General features: G+C 35.8%; 1 protein-coding gene across 4 annotated transcripts in view; it reads left to right on the top strand.

Annotated features, from left to right (window-relative positions):
* The window catches only part of CFTR (CF transmembrane conductance regulator), an 86,203-nt gene that overhangs the window by 34,937 nt on the left and 33,849 nt on the right, over positions 1–17,417 (top strand). For all 4 annotated transcript variants that reach the window (XM_082756358.1, XM_082756357.1, XM_082756359.1 and 1 more), the window contains 6 exons: positions 7,339–7,433; positions 10,128–10,214; positions 11,039–11,771; positions 13,388–13,516; positions 15,296–15,333; positions 16,391–16,644. In XM_082756358.1, the coding sequence (XP_082612484.1) occupies positions 7,339–7,433; positions 10,128–10,214; positions 11,039–11,771; positions 13,388–13,516; positions 15,296–15,333; positions 16,391–16,644 (1,336 nt within the window). The remainder of the gene's footprint in view (positions 1–7,338; positions 7,434–10,127; positions 10,215–11,038; positions 11,772–13,387; positions 13,517–15,295; positions 15,334–16,390; positions 16,645–17,417) is intronic.

The raw sequence follows: 17,417 nt of genomic DNA on the forward strand, positions 1-17,417 counted from the left end.
CATAGACAAGCTTAAAGGTACTTGAAAAGTAAGATAAGATGAACTGGTGATGTCTTAGCTTATGCTACCTTTCTCTTTTCGACAAGGTGTTTTACCCTTTTTATCAAGTACTTTTCATCACACATGATAAAAATCAATTAGAAAGAGAAAATGAACTAGCATTAGCACTTCAAATTAAGGTCCAATTAAGTATGAACAAATTTAATACTGAGAACATCATGCATAATTCTCTGCTTTTTATTCACTTTGCTGAATGGCAAAAAACACATGGGAGATGTGAAGTGGATGAGTTTATATGTCTATGGAAACTTGCTACTAAATTTGTAGTAATTCCACAAGTGCAACTTCCATTGAGGCTCAAGAGTCATATTAATGCCATGGCAGGGATAGCATGAATATAAACAAGAATTTTGTAATAGCAGTTAATGGGTTTGCAAAATCTTCATTACGGATGTAAGGATAAATGTGGAAGGAACATGGCTTGATTTTCAGATTTTTAGCATGAAAAATCATTATTGATTGCATACTATACAAAAGGTGTGGGTTTTTCTTTTGTTTTTATAATTTGTTGAGTTAAGAAGGAAAAGTCTTTAAATGGTTATTACAGGAGTTTTCAAGGATGCATGCTGCTAGCATGGAACAAAATAATCTCAAGAGAATGTATTCTTCTAGTCAAGACTGCAGAAGTAGGCACATTATAATCATCATAGTTAAAAATAAACAAGCACTGTATCACATTTGAAGAGATGCAATAATTCGTTTGTTTTAAAATACTTTTATGACTTCTGGTTTTGCCTTTTTTGAAAGGTAAGAGATGTTTTTCCACCTAGTTAGTTCATTCGATCCCTCAGTGGTTACTGAAGAGGCCATAAACACATAATGGCAAACTACCTTTAAGAGGCTACCACTCTTAAAGTAAACACATGTTCTGATTTGACAGGCACCAGCTGCTGGTGGATGTAATGTTTAACATGGCATGCAAACAGAGGAAGTGTTTCTATGCACAATCAAATCATATAACAGTACAGAAGACGTCTGTGGCCAGATTCTGTCTTTTTTGAGTCATTTTTACAGGGAGTGTGGTAAATACTTTTTCAGTGAAGATCATAAGAGAATAGGTAAAGAAAGAGACTGTTAATATGCCAAGCCCTGGTTTCTATTCCTGTATGTTTGGCACAAAGGATGGCATCCATCCCCGTGTGACCAGTTCTCTGCAATGACAAGGATGCTCTGAAATGGAAGCACATATCCTTACTTGCATCTCACTGTACTTCTTCAGCCTCTTTTATCCATGCTGATGGCTTGTTTTTTTGGCAGGTGTCCTACTAGTCTGCACAGAATATCAAATCTGGAGCTGAATGCAAGTGCACATTGAACTAATCCGCAGGGGTTGTGAGGCAGCTTGACAGCTTTAGTCAGACAGTGAGTGAAGTGCTTAGTGCTCTGTTTTTGTGCCCATTGTTCACAAGGGCTATTGACACATTAGAAAGCGGAAGAGAGGAACAATAAGGACTCAAATCTGGAACTGAGTGCTTCATAGTAAGCAACTCTCTACAAGCGGATATTAAGAGGTAGCTTGGTTACCTAATCATGTAGATGCCTGCAGTGTGGACAACCATGAAGAAGCATGTTACCAGGAGTTCAGAGTTGGCAACAGACACAGGCACGTCAAAGTGAAATTCATCTCATCCTAATGTAATCAACTAAAATAGCATAAATTAATTTCCTGCATCTTTTCCACTGATTTTTTAGAGAGAACATGTAGCTTAGGTGTCTTCAATACAGGTAGTAGGTGAGCTGAGTCCATACATGAAAAAGATGTCTGAAAGCCGCCAACCTATTGGCTCACAGGAAAAGACAGTAACTGTCAGATAGTTAAAAAAAAAAAAAAAAAAAAAAAGGAAAAAAAAAAAGGCAGAAAAATGCTAGAGTAAAAAGAAGACATTTGTTTATAAAAATTATAAAAGCTCATTGGAAGTGGGTAAACTTCCAGAAATGTGGTCAGTTACTTGGAAGAAAGTGGCAAGAATTTTCTTTAATTTAAAGACAGTTGATATCTTTAAATTAAGATTGTGCTGTAAAATATCAGTTCTTGTTGAAACAGAAGTTGTGGACTTGATATAAAGTGTAATTTAGGAGTTTTTTTCATATATTCTAAATCTAAAAAAAAAAGCAAAAAAAAAAAGCTGTTCATCCAACATTTGTTTCACTGTTAGGTGAGTTTATTTTAGCTGCTTTAAGGTGCACTAGAAATTATTCCTTGTTCATTTTGCAGAAAGTGTAACTTTCTGTTTGTCCTGATTTTCAAAAAAGCTATGACCTTGAAAGTAAGACAGGTCTCAACAAAACTTAAGATTTTGAGGTTGTAGATATTTGAAATCAAGTTCTGCGTTTCAGACTCACTAGGGAACATTAAGTCTAAAAAGATAAGAATTTTCAGTGTATTTGCCTATCTTGGCTCTTGGGTAACCAGCTTGAACATACCAGAGACCTCATTTTCCTGGGCCATAAGCCAGAAAAACAGACCTCTTTAAAGGATTTCAAGTTAGAAATTACTTTTAAAAATTGTGTTTTATTTAGGTATGTCACCTTTCTCTAACCACCGATGTTCTCTGAAGCTCAGGCTTTTGTTAGATTTCAGCTGAACCATTTATGAGGGGTCCAAGATCCAATATCATAAGTTTTGTTTTCACAAAAATTTGTGACCTTCAGCAGAATGTCAGACTCACCCAAAACTCATACAAATGCTGGCAAAACTTGCTTTCTGTATGGTGAAATATTCCTGAGAAGCAGAGTTTTGAAACATGTGGGTAGGTTAAGCACAGGGTAAGTGAATTAGATATGATTCCAGAAGTTACACGGAAGATAGGACAGCATCCAAGATAATCTGCTCTGTGCCTAATACAGGGAAAGGGGCAGGGAGAGCTCTCTTGACTGAAACAGGTTTTTAACCAAACGATATCAACATAGAACTTAACACAGTAGCTCCATTAAACATATTTTTATGATTACTGATAAACTGTTTGAACTTGGTCCATTTACTCCTTCAAGTCAGTATCGATTTGTCCTAAGTGAGATGCTCCCTTGCTGAAAGGAAACTGTGCCAGCCTATCTACTTCGAGCCCCCAGGGAACCAGCTGCACTAGCAGCTGACCTGCCCATGCTTTTGGGCCACAGACAAGAATTTCAGTTAGAGGAGTCTGCCGGTGCCAGTGGATCATATCAGTGCAAGATGAAAAAAGTATAAAGGTAGCCAGCTTTCGGGTTGTCCTGTCTGAGATTCAATAGTTGTGCTGGGAGATTTGACGTAGCTTGTGGACTTTCTGCCTGAAAGAGGCATTGTCATTTCAAGTTCATTTTCTGAAAAATTTCACTGAACTCAGATCTGGAAGTTTGTTCCAGTTCCATTTTTGTTTCTTTGGAATATTCAAGTTGAATACAATTTTTTAGAAGCATAGAAATAATTGTGAGTGAGAAAATGTTATATTTTCATCTTATAAGAAAAGAGAAAAAAATCAGGTGGAGCAGCACTGGAGATCCTGTTTGAAGCCCTTGGCACTGCTTCTGCTTAACTTGAAGTTGGCTTTATTTGTCCTTATATGCAATAAAACCTTTGGTAGTTCTCTTCTAATTTATTGCAAATGGTCTGTAGTACAGAAAGGAAATTGCAAGGTGTGTTCAGATGTAACTTCTCCCCAACAAAGGGAGGAAGAAGAAGGAGAAAAATTGAATATTTTGATAGGGGAGAATGAGGTAGCAAAATTAACAGGGAAACTGCAAAAATAAGCTTGGGAAATATTAATGGCAATGAAGAAAAGGACAGGGTTAGAGATGGTAAAGACATTGGCACTGTTGAAAAAAATGGTAAAATAGAAGGAATGGTTAGTGAGGATCAAATGGAGACAGTCAAAAACACTGCTCTGTTCCATCAGTTTCACAAATGCTCTTTTTCTTTTTTTTTGGGGGAGCAGAAGACAGGAGATCTTAAGAGACATCTTTAAGAAAGAGGGGCTCCATAAGTAGCATACATATATTCTATCGTTACACCATTACAACTCCTGACATAGCCTTGAATATATACAAATCATATAAATATAAAGCTCGTAAGTCAATAGTCACTGATTATTGAAAGGTCTGCTTCTCAGAAACTATTTTCTGGCACGCTCTATTATGATAATAGTTGCTAAAAAGTGTTATTATCATGAAGATGTAAATCTATCAAATGATTTTGATAACAAAGAATTTCTAAGCACAAGAAGTCCTTTTTTTTTTTTTTTTTTTTAACAAGACCATATTCATTATTTACTGTGAAAAGATATATTACCTTAAACTATCTACACTATATTATTCTCTACTAAGTCCACAGGTGTTATTGCTGCTGACATAGATGAATATGACATTTACACCATTAAAAATGCAAACACATTAAAAAGAGTACCTTCTCCTTGGGTGTGATATTTGCTAGCTGATATTAGAAGCCCTCACAAAAGAAATTAATATCTATGGTATCTGTGTGAGTGTTCTTTAAATATTTAACTACAATTTTCTCAATTTCAGCATTTAGAAATTGATATGATGAAATAATCTAGTAGATGCTTCATTAGTATGCTGGATTTTGTGCTGTTCAGCATCATTACATTAGGTTTGTCCCTGGCTTAATTTCACTTCCTGCATGAAATGACAGCAAGGATGTATTTGGACAAGCCCTATGTACTTTTTTACAATAGGTAACGCATGTTCCAACAAATAGCATTGTGCGTCTATTGGAATTCTTCACTCTGTTTACTCCATTGAAAGAAATTGCTAAACATTTTTTAATTATTATAATTACAGCCTGAAAAGTTCTTTGTCTGTTCCATGCCATATATTATCCGGAGGTGAAGGGTAGAAGAGAACAGAAGGGGAACTCATTAAAAGTTTGATTAAAATTCCATGTTGACACACCTGCAAAGAAATATATCTGACAAAATTCAACCACCATATTAAACAATGGGAGTTATGAAATTAATTTCAGTAGGACTAGGACTTTACCTTGTTTGCAGGGGGATATATACTGGGTTTACTACTTCCCTTTTTTATTTTTCTTTTTAAATTTTGTATTTTTTATTTTATTTTTTGAAGAAATAGTAGAATCAGGAACCAGCAACAGCACCAACACGTTTGCAGGCTGTAGTACTAGTAGAAATGGGAAACTGTTGAAATCAGTTTAGATATCTCAACACATAAGCAGAGAAATCCTAATGTCCAGTTGAAGACATTGGGTAAATGTCAAAGGTACAGATGTATAAGGATTCCTGTGTGCATAGTGAAATCAGAAGGGATCTGAGCAGGTTGTCTCAAATAAATGCCTTAAAACCTTTATGCCAGAATTTCATATGTTCTTTCTAAATGCTTCATGATGATGATTTTTTCATGTTCAGATAATCTTGCTTCAAAAATGTTGCCATGATTCTTTGCATCCTTCTGTCTATAAATACCTTAACTGTCATGTTAATAACAAAGATGTTTTGTGGCTCTCCTTTTACAAGAGGGAAGTAACTAGTTAACATTAGAATAATTTGAAAATCACCTGCAATAGCTTTTCCATACATAAGAGCTTCTTGATTTTAAGGTCAGACTCCTCTGAGCCAGGAAGTAAATGCTATTATCAAATAAGAGAACTGGGAGAATCTCCCATTTCCTGGCGGATCAGGCAGTCAATTTCTAGTCTTTGAGCTGCTGGACTTTAATCTGTCACTGATCCAGGGCTGAGCAGCATTGTTCACTCTGTTCCTGAGGTCAGGGCAATTTACAGGGGAGGAAGAAGGAAACATTTATCTGGCAAGATTTTTATTTATTTATTTGCTCTGGAAAACCACAGGGGCCTGCAATGCCCGACAGAGAATGGTTAGCAGTCCAAATCTGAGTAGAGGTGATCAGAATTGTATTATATGTGAGTTCATACGAAATGTTAACTTCTAGAGAGCCGCTCAGCTTAGATCACATTGCTCTGGATGTCTGGTGAGCCTGGCATTCGAGCCCTGGTGGGTCTTGGTGTCTCAGCATTTCTCTGTACACACTGTGAATGATGCAAATTGCATGTGTAGAGCTGGAACTGATTTTCGTATGCAGATACCACTGCAGAAAATGGGAGTCCTGGGTTAGCTCGTTGCAGACATGATGACAGATTTTCTGACTCTGCCGTGGGGAAACTTTATCTCTTTCCTCTACTTTTTTCTATTTTATTCCACATCCTTTCCACCACTGTTTTAGTAACAAAAGTCAATTTAGTTCTCTGACTGGGCAAAGATTTTGATAACCTCCGGAGCAACCTAAGCTTGTTTCTCCTACCAAGTGGTAGGCAACGGCTTTCTGATTTCATACATAGTAATGCCTACAAAAAAAGCTTCATGCAGGTCTTCCAACATTTTACTCAAGGAAAGGTAGCAAACTCTCCTTTGCCCGAGTCACAGTTATAACTTCACACTGGAGAAGAACTTTTCTAGTTGGGCAAGGCACAGCTTCCTCCAGCAGCAGTGGGAGGCCATCTCTGCTATGCCCGTGCCCTTCGTATGTGCCATCCCCTCTGGTATCCTGGGTCAGCTTCCCTGGCTTTGGGGCAATTCTATGAGTTATTGTGGTTTGCATAGATCTGTGCTAACTACTTCTACTCAAAAAACCTGGCCACCTCTGCCAGTGAGGCACAGGGAACTCTGCTGGCTTCCCTTTCTGTCTCACCTAAGAGCGAAATGGTATTCCCTGTTTTCATCACTGGCAAAAGATTCACTCCTAGCATAATCATAAATCATAAGTAAATTATAGCCTAAAAGGTAGAACTTGGTTCCTAAACTGTTTGCAAACCTTGAGCATTCCTGGCATACTCTTCTGGGAATTTTGTGCAAGTTTTTTTAATGAAACTGTCTGAACTATAAATTTATTTGAGGTTAGATGAATTCACATATAGACTTTGCTTCTTGCTTTCTCTAGTTTTAATAGCAAGTGCATTTGTCATTGTTGTTTGAGAGGAAACTCTAACGGTTACCACTGATATTGTATGAAGGTACATTCTTTACTTTTAGAGATTTAGCAATTATGACAAAAGTTTGTTTTTGAGATCTTGTGCCTTGAGACTGCTCTTTGAGGTAGAATGATATGCTTTGTTTAATCACCATTTCTGATTACATAAACAGGTGAAAGAAATAAAGAAACAATTCTGTGTATTTATTTTTCTTAAAAAACTTCTTTCTAAGCTGCCTGGTCAGTACCGTATACTATGCCTCCATTGAGTTTGTAGTTTAAGATTCTTGAATATGGAAAATATGTCTGATTGTTAAAAAAATAAATAAAAATTGTTAACAGGATATTTCGAAGTTCCCAGACAAAGATAATACAGTGCTGGGGGAAGGTGGAATCACTCTGAGTGGAGGCCAGCGAGCACGAATCACACTAGCAAGGTGAGTATTTTGTTATCTATTTGAATATTTCATATGTTCAATGTTGCATATATGGGGGAAATGATAGGACTAAGCACTTAAAAACATGTGGATTAAGTCCTACTATATAAATATGCCCCAGGTGTATCAGGAACTTTCTTTTACCATCAGAAATCTGAGTTTTACTCTGCAATTTCATTTATGATGCATCTGTATTTTTATTCCTTAAATTTTAAAAGTTTGCTGTTAGACACGTGCTATGGCTTAGCTGAAGATGAATCTTTCCTTCCTGATGCAAGACACTGTTGGGAGATTCAGAACTTCAAGTGTAGCTTTCTAAGTACCAAAGAAAAACTTGCCATGCACATGTACAAAATCAAGTAGTATTCCAGGAACTTTTCCTGCTATGTCACTTATGCAATGCAGTCTTTATATCAATTAATGACATATTTTCTGTCTGTAATTAACAAAAATGTAAACAATGCCATGTTTCAAAATGTGTTTCTACTAGTTGGGGACTATTTTTTTCATATAAAGGAGTGGAAGACAATCATTAGTTGGTACCTCTGAGTAATTGTTTAGCCTTGTCCTTGTCTGTTGGGCTTTTCAAAGTTAGTAAATAATTTTGAAGGCATACAGAAGAATAGCATAGGTGTTTTTCTTATAAATTAGCTGTGTTTCTACTGATTCACATAGCTGTTGTCAAAAATCCACTAATAATAGCTCTAATTTGTAAATGGTCCCATTTATTTCTGTGCCAAATGCAAGTTGGGCTGGTTCCCATGCTCAGAAATGCTTGGTAGAGGTAAAATCAATTATGGTTATCCATGCTGGCATCCCATGAAAGATGTGCATGCCTGTGTAAGGCTAAAAATGAATTCATTAAAATAAGGAGGCTCTCAGTGTGCATCTTAATAGTGGATTTGTGAGAGAGGAAAAGGGATATGCCTGTTTCTGTTTTATGTGGTAAGACAAGAGAGAAAGGGGAGGAGCAGGCAAAGATTTCAGAGAACACCAAAACAACAATAACAACCACAAAAAACAATCAAAATCCATTCAGATTTTCATCCAAAATTTACATGAAATATATCCCAGATTCTATGAGTAATTCTGTCTGTTTCTTTTCATATGATCACAGCTCATTTACTGGAGTGTTATACAATTGATACTATGTATACATTGTCAGCTATTAAATAATTATGAATAATTGAATGTATCAGAGGCAGTAGTTGTATCTGCTTTGAATTTTGTTTGTGCTCTAATCTAAACTCACCATACATCAAAGTGTGCAGGTCAGTGAGCTGCAGATGAAGGCCTATGAAAGCTAGAGGAGAAAATTTAGGATTACAGCCCTGGGTTGTACCCATCTGCACTGGAAATAAGCTGGACAATATTTGCTTGAAGTGCCTGCATCTGTATGTCTGATGTATTCTATGCAAAGTCATATTAAATCAGAATGTCTTCTAGAAGTGCCATCAACCATCTTTCATGAGAAGCAGATGCAGCTTGCCTGAGGTCATACTTCTAGTGAAGCACTGTTGGTGCAAGCAGCTGCAACAGGGAGAAAGAAAGGCCCGTGAAAAAACATACTGTGTGTGCCCTAGGTTTGAGTTATCTCACTGGCCCAGGACCCTAAAGTCAGTCATATGTGGCTAATAAGTCCTCCATACAAATTATAGCCGTAATCGGGGTGCTACTATTATTCCAGGAAACAAACTGCAAACTTTTTACTGGTGAAAAAGTGCCAAGAACAGTACGAACTTGTTGTTGTTGTGCAGCCACTTCATCATAATGTATGGTTACTGAAATCAACCGCAACAGAGGCTTTTTTGATAAAGTTGCTTGGTTTATTAATATAATTACTGTTATTGAGGGTTGTTTATCCTGGTGGCTACATATTTTCACATTGTTTAACATAATGTTTTTAAAACTCATTTATAAGGTACTTTAAAAAGTACTGAAATGCAATTGTCCAAATTTTCTTTACTAATTATACCCTGATTCATATCACAACACAATTTTCATGCTGTTGGAGGAAGACAAGGGGCCTTTTTTGAATTGGTGTTGGAATTGATCTACAAAAAACCCTCTTAACCACAGGTTTAGATCTCACTGAGCCATGTCCAGGCACATGCAACTTAAGGGACTAAGGCTACAAATAATTTTTCATGTTCTGAACTCGAAATATTGTACAGTCCCATTTAAGATAACACTTGCAAGGTTGTGGCTTGCTAATACACTTGTCTTGGCTCACCAGTTTTTTCAAAGTACTTTTAAAACATTTTTCAAAGTAGTTTTAAGTCCCAGCACCTAAATCCTTTCAAGCATTTATTTACATATGTGTAGTATTCACTCAGGCCTCAGAAGACATTAGAGTACATATTAAATTCCCATTTAAATGTTCATTGTATGCCTAGACAGACTGTCAGATTCAGGTGTTAAACAGATCTTTAGAGTAGCCTGTGTAGAAATAGCTATATTGCTTCTTTTGCACAGAAATTAACTAAAAAGTTAGTTTGTAACTTAGTCGGCAGCAAAGAAATGTTTTATTGAAAACTGTCTTATAAGCGCATGAAATGTTGAACTCTGAATCCATATTGATACTATAGAAAAATCTTTTTGAGACAAAGTTATAAAGGCACTCATTTTAAATTATATTGATGTAAATTTACAAGATTTGTGAAATTTAATTTCATTTCCATTTCTTTTTTTCAGAGCAGTGTACAAAGATGCTGATTTATATCTCATGGATTCTCCTTTTGGATATTTAGACATTTTTACAGAAAAAGAAATATTTGAAAGGTACTGTATATTTTGAAAACTGTACTTCAGAATTCCATCAAGTGGCACAAAGTAAAACCAAGAACAAAAATCTGCATCTAATTGGTACAGAATTTAATAACTAAACAAAATTCCTGCAGTGATCAAAATGATAGCTTTTGGGGATTTTTTTTCAAGAATTCTTGTGGGTGACTATTTAGTGTACAAAAACATTAAGACAGTGTACTGCACATAACAGGCCCAGGCCAGGTGCAAACACTATTGCTCAGTCACCATGGATTGAACCTGCTATAATTTATTAATTCCAGAGCATGCGGTTTTATGTCTGCTATGCCTGTGTACCAGAAAATATTTCTTTTAAAAATACTTATCTCAGTACACATTTTTACAAAAAATCTGTATTTTGTCTATTTTTTTTTTTCTATTGCTGAAAGCCTGGTCACCTGAAAGTGCCCACTGAAAGTGGATGACAGCAAGTTATCCTTGTGGCTTGTCCTGTTGGTGTAGTTCAAAACAGTAAGGACATGTACTCTGCCATCCATAAAGTTTCCTGCCACCAAAAATTTGAAGTTTTGAAATTGAGCCAACAGATCTAAGTTACCCTAAGATGAAAAAAAATAATTTAATTTTCATATTGAACTGTGCTTTTTCCCCCTTTTTTTGGCTTCTGCATTAAAGTGCTCACCCTTCGCACATCTCACACTTACCACCTCCTCTGTAATTTGAGGAAGCACCAAAGACCATTCATACTGGGAGGGAGGAATGGATTGAAAATGGAAGGGATAAAAGCAATGTCTAATCATGAAGAGAAAAATATAATTTTTAACACTTTCCCTTTTTTATAGCTGTGTGTGCAAATTGATGGCAAATAAAACTAGGATCTTGGTTACTTCAAAACTGGAACATTTGAAGACTGCTGACAAAATATTGATCTTACATGAGGGAAGCTGCTATTTCTATGGAACGTTTTCTGAACTTCAGGGTCAACGGCCAGACTTTAGCTCAGAGCTAATGGGATTTGATTCTTTTGATCAATTCAGTGCAGAGAGAAGAAATTCAATTATAACTGAGACTCTCCGACGATTTTCCATTGAAGGAGAAGGCATGGGACCACGAAATGAAGTAAAAAAGCAATCTTTTAAACAAACATCAGATTTTAATGACAAAAGGAAGAACTCCATAATTATTAACCCACTTAATGCAGGCAGGAAGTTCTCAATAATGCAGAAGAATGGGACACAGGTCAATGGAATGGAAGATGTCTATAACGACCCACTAGAAAGGAGGATCTCACTGGTACCCGACTTGGAACAGGGAGACCTGTGTCTGCCTCGGAGTAACATGTTAAACACTGACCATATGCTGCAAGCTCGGAGGAGGCAATCTGTGTTAAACCTGATGACAGGTACCTCTGTGAACCAGGGGCCACGCTTTTCCAAAAAGGGGAGTACAGCATTTCGGAAAATGTCCATGGTGCCTCAGACAAACCTGTCTTCTGAGATGGACATGTACACCAGACGCTTGTCTCGAGACAGCATCTTGGACATAACTGATGAAATTAATGAAGAAGATTTGAAGGTGAATGTTGATTCACATGTATCTTTTTTTTTTTTTTTTTGATATAGTGATAATTTTGTGCAATATATTCCTCATATCTTTTTCTGCCTGACTGTATCATTCCTAACGCAGTATTTCTCTGTGGAATACCTTTTTGCAGTATCTGTGATTTTTTATTTTTTTTTTAAATCTCAAATACCATATTGAAATCCTTGAAATGCTCTTTTTTTTTTTTTTTTTTTTTTTTTTTTTTTTTTTTTTAAATAGTTCTTGAATACTGTCTGTAGAGGCTTTAAGTAAAGAATATTTGATTCTCATAGACTTAAACCTCAGCTTAGGATCATTTACACTACAATTTGAAACTGTAACATGGCAGAATGTTATTTTAAAACATTTATGTACAATTGACTTTTTAAATATCAAAAGCGATGAAAAAAAAAATGTTTGAAGTAGTAGCCCAGTTTTTAAAACTAGAATTTGATCCAATTTGACAAGTTTGTCACACTGCTTAGCTCATATTCTGATATGAATAATGAATAGAGGAGTAAACTGTTTTTTACTCTGTTCTTATGAACGTTCTGGAAAATATGCAATTAAGCTTGCATTTTATAACAGTAACTGGATGAATATTCCTTTTTCTTATAGTTATCAATTTTACATGATGAGCTACTTTCCTTTCTAAAATTACCCCCGCCGCCCCCCAGTTTATTTAGAAAAAACAACAGTTGATTTTCACACGACAGGAAATTTTTCTGAAGTAGTTTCCTGTATGGAAAAGAGTCTAGAAAAATCCTGTAAATTCATCATTTGCTGAAGCACTGCCCATCTTTTCTTTTGCTTTATTGGTCTCCACAGGATGAAGTACCTGAAATTATTTATGAATGTATTCTAACAGCACATTAAGAATCTACATTTCAAAATACATTGAAAGAAAATAGCTATTGATTAACTATTACTTGACTTCTAGAAATGCTGGACAAATCTTGGTTGTTCCTTTCAGTGCTGTCTGAAAATTTCAAATTATCTGCAAACTGTGTTGTTATAGCAAAGATGATTCAACCAGTCAGTACCTTCCTCTCTAGTCATTGTCATCCAATTTGAATCATAAAATCACAAAATGGTTTGGGTTGGAAGGGACCTTAAAGACCACCCAGTTCCAACCCCCTGCTATTGGCAGGGACACCTCCCACTAGACCAGGTTGCCCAAAGGCCCATCCAGCCTGGCCTTGAACATCTCCAGGGCCAGGGCATCCACAGCTTCTCTAAGCAGGTGTTTCAGTGCCTTGGCACCTTCATAGTAAAAAAGTTCTTCCTTACATCTAACCTAAACCTACCCCATTCTACTGTCACTACACTCACTGAGAAAGAATCCTTCCCCATCTTTCCTGTAGGGCTCCCTCTAGGTACTGGAAGGCCACTGTAAGATATCCCTAGAGCCTTCTCTTCTCAAGGCTAATTAATCTCAACTCTCTCTACCTGTAGCCTGAATGCTACAGCTCAATTATTTGGAGTCAGTCAGCATAGGGAGTGACAGCAGTTGTGAGTTAGCAGAACGAATGATGGCATTCATGTGTCAGTATTTCTCATATGTGGATACTATTATCATTCTAATTGCAATCTTATCAATTCTTTGGCAGGAATGCTTTAGTGATGATGCTGAAAGTATGGGTACTGTTACCACATGGAATACTTATTTCAGATACATTACCACCCACAAAAGCTTCATTTTTGTACTAATTTTGTGTGTGGCTATCTTCTTACTTGAGGTAAGAAAATCTTCTCCTGCTGTCATTTTACTATGTTTGTTCAAATTATGTTGTTTGTGATAGAAATATAAAGGGATAAACCATCAAGACATTAGCTCATGTATGCATTACTTTGTGGCAACTGCTGTTAAAATGATATTTTTTTGTATCATTTTTCTGCTGTTTAGTTGAGCATTGCTCACCAGAGATAGCGATTAGTACATGGTAACAGCAGACCCACCAACTCAAATAACTTGCTGATTGGTACCAAAAAATTAGACTTGTCCTGAGCAGGTCTCTTGTCCACATGTGAGTAATCTAATCTTCCATTTTCCGTTAAAATATATCTTTGCAGAGCCCTGGGAGGTTAACAACAATAAGCACTAAAAAACTGTTAAAGAACCCATACATAAATCCTGGAGAATTGCTTTCCAAAATGAGTTACTAGGTTGAGTTTAGTTTGAGATCCCAGATTTTTAAACCATCTCCAAAAGCAAAATTGAGCATTTTGAAGTGTAGCTGTTCTTATCACATCAGCTTTATTTTAATAGTAGCGGAAAATGGCAGTATAAAGCTACAACAGCAAAGCTAAATGTGAGTTGCAGGGGTAAAGGAAGTTTTAACTTTAAGATACATCAGGTTTACGTCTCTATATTTGGTGCAAATTTCCAATATCAATTACAGATTTTTGCTTTGAAACTAGACAAAAACCTTTTAAAATAATTTAAAATCCTCATCTTCTAATTGAAGAACAAATCTGATGACAAAAAATGTATGCATCTAAGTTAAACTCCACAGTGTGTCTATTGCTTAAGTAAAAGCAATGTTTAAATTTAGGCTATTGTGGTCATACTATTTAGTTATTTACTATAAAACCTGAAAAAGTTAGTAGTTCCCAAGCTGAAGGTGTTTATTATGTGCTGAGGTATTATCATAACATATTCCTGTACCAGCACCATAAAATATATGGTAAGGGGATCCTAGAAATTACATTTAGACTCTTAGAAATCATAGGGAGGAAAAGATCCAGACTGAAACATGGTGGCCTAAATGAAGATCTTCACTGGCTTGGTGGACAGACAAGAAAATGTGTTATAAAAGAAACTTCTGTTGGGTACTCAAGCATCTCACAATAAAGAGATGAATTCAACATTAAAAAAAAAAAAAAGACCCCCCCCAAAAAAAAAAAAAACACAACACCATATGCACACACATAAAACAAACAAACAAACAAAACAAAACAAAGCAACATTAAAAGAGTTTATGTGTAGAATTATGTAAAACTAGCAATGAAACAAGATCAGACAAATAGATTTATCAAATTTAGGTATCAGCTGGCAAGAACAGCAATGCAAGAGTAGAAATGCTAAAGGTTTGACATTCATATTTGAATAGCTGCCTTTGAAGATATTGGGAAAGAGACATGCTCTTTTGGGGCTATCAAGAAACATCAGTCTTTAAAACTTAAGATATGTTAAAGCTTACACTGAATGTTCTTTGTCATTAGGAATGCATTAGCAAGCCTTTGTTAATAGTATGGTAAAAAACAATAAGGGAATATTTAGGCACTTGAGAGCCAGATTGTAATAAAAGCCTAACGTAACTTTGCTGGTGGGATGCACTAAGTGGTTTCTGTGGAGGGAGAAGCAGATCTGACAAGGTTTTTGCTTTAGGGAAGTTTGATTTCCATCCATTTCTAATCCTCTCTCTACAAACAATTGTAATGTTAGTGAAAAAAGGTAAGTGAGGAGAACATAATGCGACAAGACAAAAAATTGACCCTGTTTTCTCTTGTTACAGGTGATTGCTTCTCTTGTTCTGTTATGTTATTTTAAAACGTGAGTAGTTATGATCATTTAATGAGGGAATGGGGACTCCTTTATGTTGCTTTTTACTGTAAATAATTAATAAATTCTGCCAGAGGTCTATGTGTATAGGCACTAGCTTATATTTAATAAAGTGGTTCATAAATGGGTGATCAAAATACCTTATGTAGATGGTATCTTATGCTGGCACTTTGTTAACTGCTAACAATTAAGTGGTATGTGCCTTCTTACTGGATGCATGACAATGCACACAAAACAATTCCTGAGTCAGCTCACTCTAGAGATTTCTGGACTTGACATTCCTGAATATGTTGTGGTTCATCACTGTCTTTCAGTGGTGCAGTATGAGATATTTGCTTAGGAATATTTGAAGTGAACGGTTTCTACAAGACCCTTTTCATATAATTTCATCAATTATGAAAATTGCCAGAAGCTGCAGGGTCAAGCAGATGAAGGTTAAAACATGTTGAGCAACAGCATGGCTTTTCCTGGGTTAATGATTTTGATCCATATTTTAGTCTGCATCACTGTCTGTATGTTTGAGCATAGGAAGCATATGGTGATTGGGGTCTGATTTTGAGGGTAAATTTTTACCGCTTAGAGTAAGTCACTAAGACATTTGATTTTACAGAACACCTGATAAATACATTTAGAGTCAGTATATTTTCACAGTGGTTTGGAGAAAACTCTTGGAGGATTCATAGTTACAGACATATGGCTTAATGTTTATCATTGTAAAAACACTTGATTGCATAACAACAACCAATTTTAGAAATTATTACAAATGCATCAGCATCACCAAGGATGTCTGAGGAGAAGAATATGGCATATATTAACTTGGCACCTGAACACACACACAGTAACTTTGCCTTATTGGCACATGAGGTAGATCAGGATTTATATTTTATACAGGATATTATTAAAAATTATGGGAAAAGCATAAAGCTAATCATTAACATAATTTAAAAACTTTTTAAACAAATGTTTAAAAACATTGCTGTTTATTAGAGAAAATAAAAGAAACTTGCAATTTCTGGTAATACATTTATTTCTTATTTCCATTGCACAGCACAGCTCCAGAAGTAAATACAACACAACTAGAAAACACTACCAGTGACAATGTTGCTGTGATCATCACTAATACTAGCAGCTACTACATTATTTATATTTACGCGGGAGTTGCAGACAGCTTTCTGGCCATGGGAGTCATCAGAGGCTTGCCCCTTGTGCATACGCTTATAACAGTGTCTAAAACTCTTCATCAGAAGATGGTGCATGCAGTTCTCCATGTACCTATGTCAGCATTCAACTCTTTGAAAGCAGGTAACTAGGATAGGAATTGATTGACTCATATATGGGTTTTATTTTAATTAAGCAGTTTTTATTCTGTTAAAGGATACTGTTGCTTTCCATTTATATTGCCAGTCAAGCTGAATGGTAAAAGTTTGCTACGTAAAGTAATTTCTGAATCTTCTAATGAGCCTTGGTTGCACTTTATGTATGGCATATTCCAGTTGTCAGTTCTCATTCTGAAATATCACCACCTAAGTTGGCATATAAGGAGAAAATGAACTGTTAAAGCTCTTAGACAATAAAACCAGAAGAGGTTCTAATGAATAGCCTTTGTCTAAAACTGTGATAGAAAAGATATAGTCAGCTATGTGGTGAGTGACAAGGAGTCAGATGTGGATGATAAATAGTGCTGTATTTCGTGAGCAGTCCTACTAAAATGGCATGAAACATCAGTTAGTGTGAATAATGGTATTCATATTCAAATTTGGCTCTGGAGTTGATACAGAGTTCATTATATAACTGGTGCAACAAGTTCCGTCTGCTGCTGTATGTGAAATTCCTTTCCCATACTAGTATGCACTTACTGGTGCATACTAGATTACAGGGAGCATTGGTAAATGCAGTGTAACACAGGGTTTCTTCTTCATTTTCCCCTTTTTATTCTTAATTCTGTTATTTGGTGATTAACACAATAATTCCACTCAGAAGCTAACGGTGAACAAATTCATAAAATAAAATTTCTTTTTTTTTTTTTTTTTTGGTTAAAGTAATAAATGTTGGATTATTAAGTAGTGTTAAAACAT

The sequence above is a fragment of the Aythya marila genome, assembly GCF_965140915.1.
Source record: "Aythya marila genome assembly, chromosome: 1".
Classification (NCBI taxonomy): Eukaryota; Metazoa; Chordata; class Aves; order Anseriformes; family Anatidae; genus Aythya; species Aythya marila.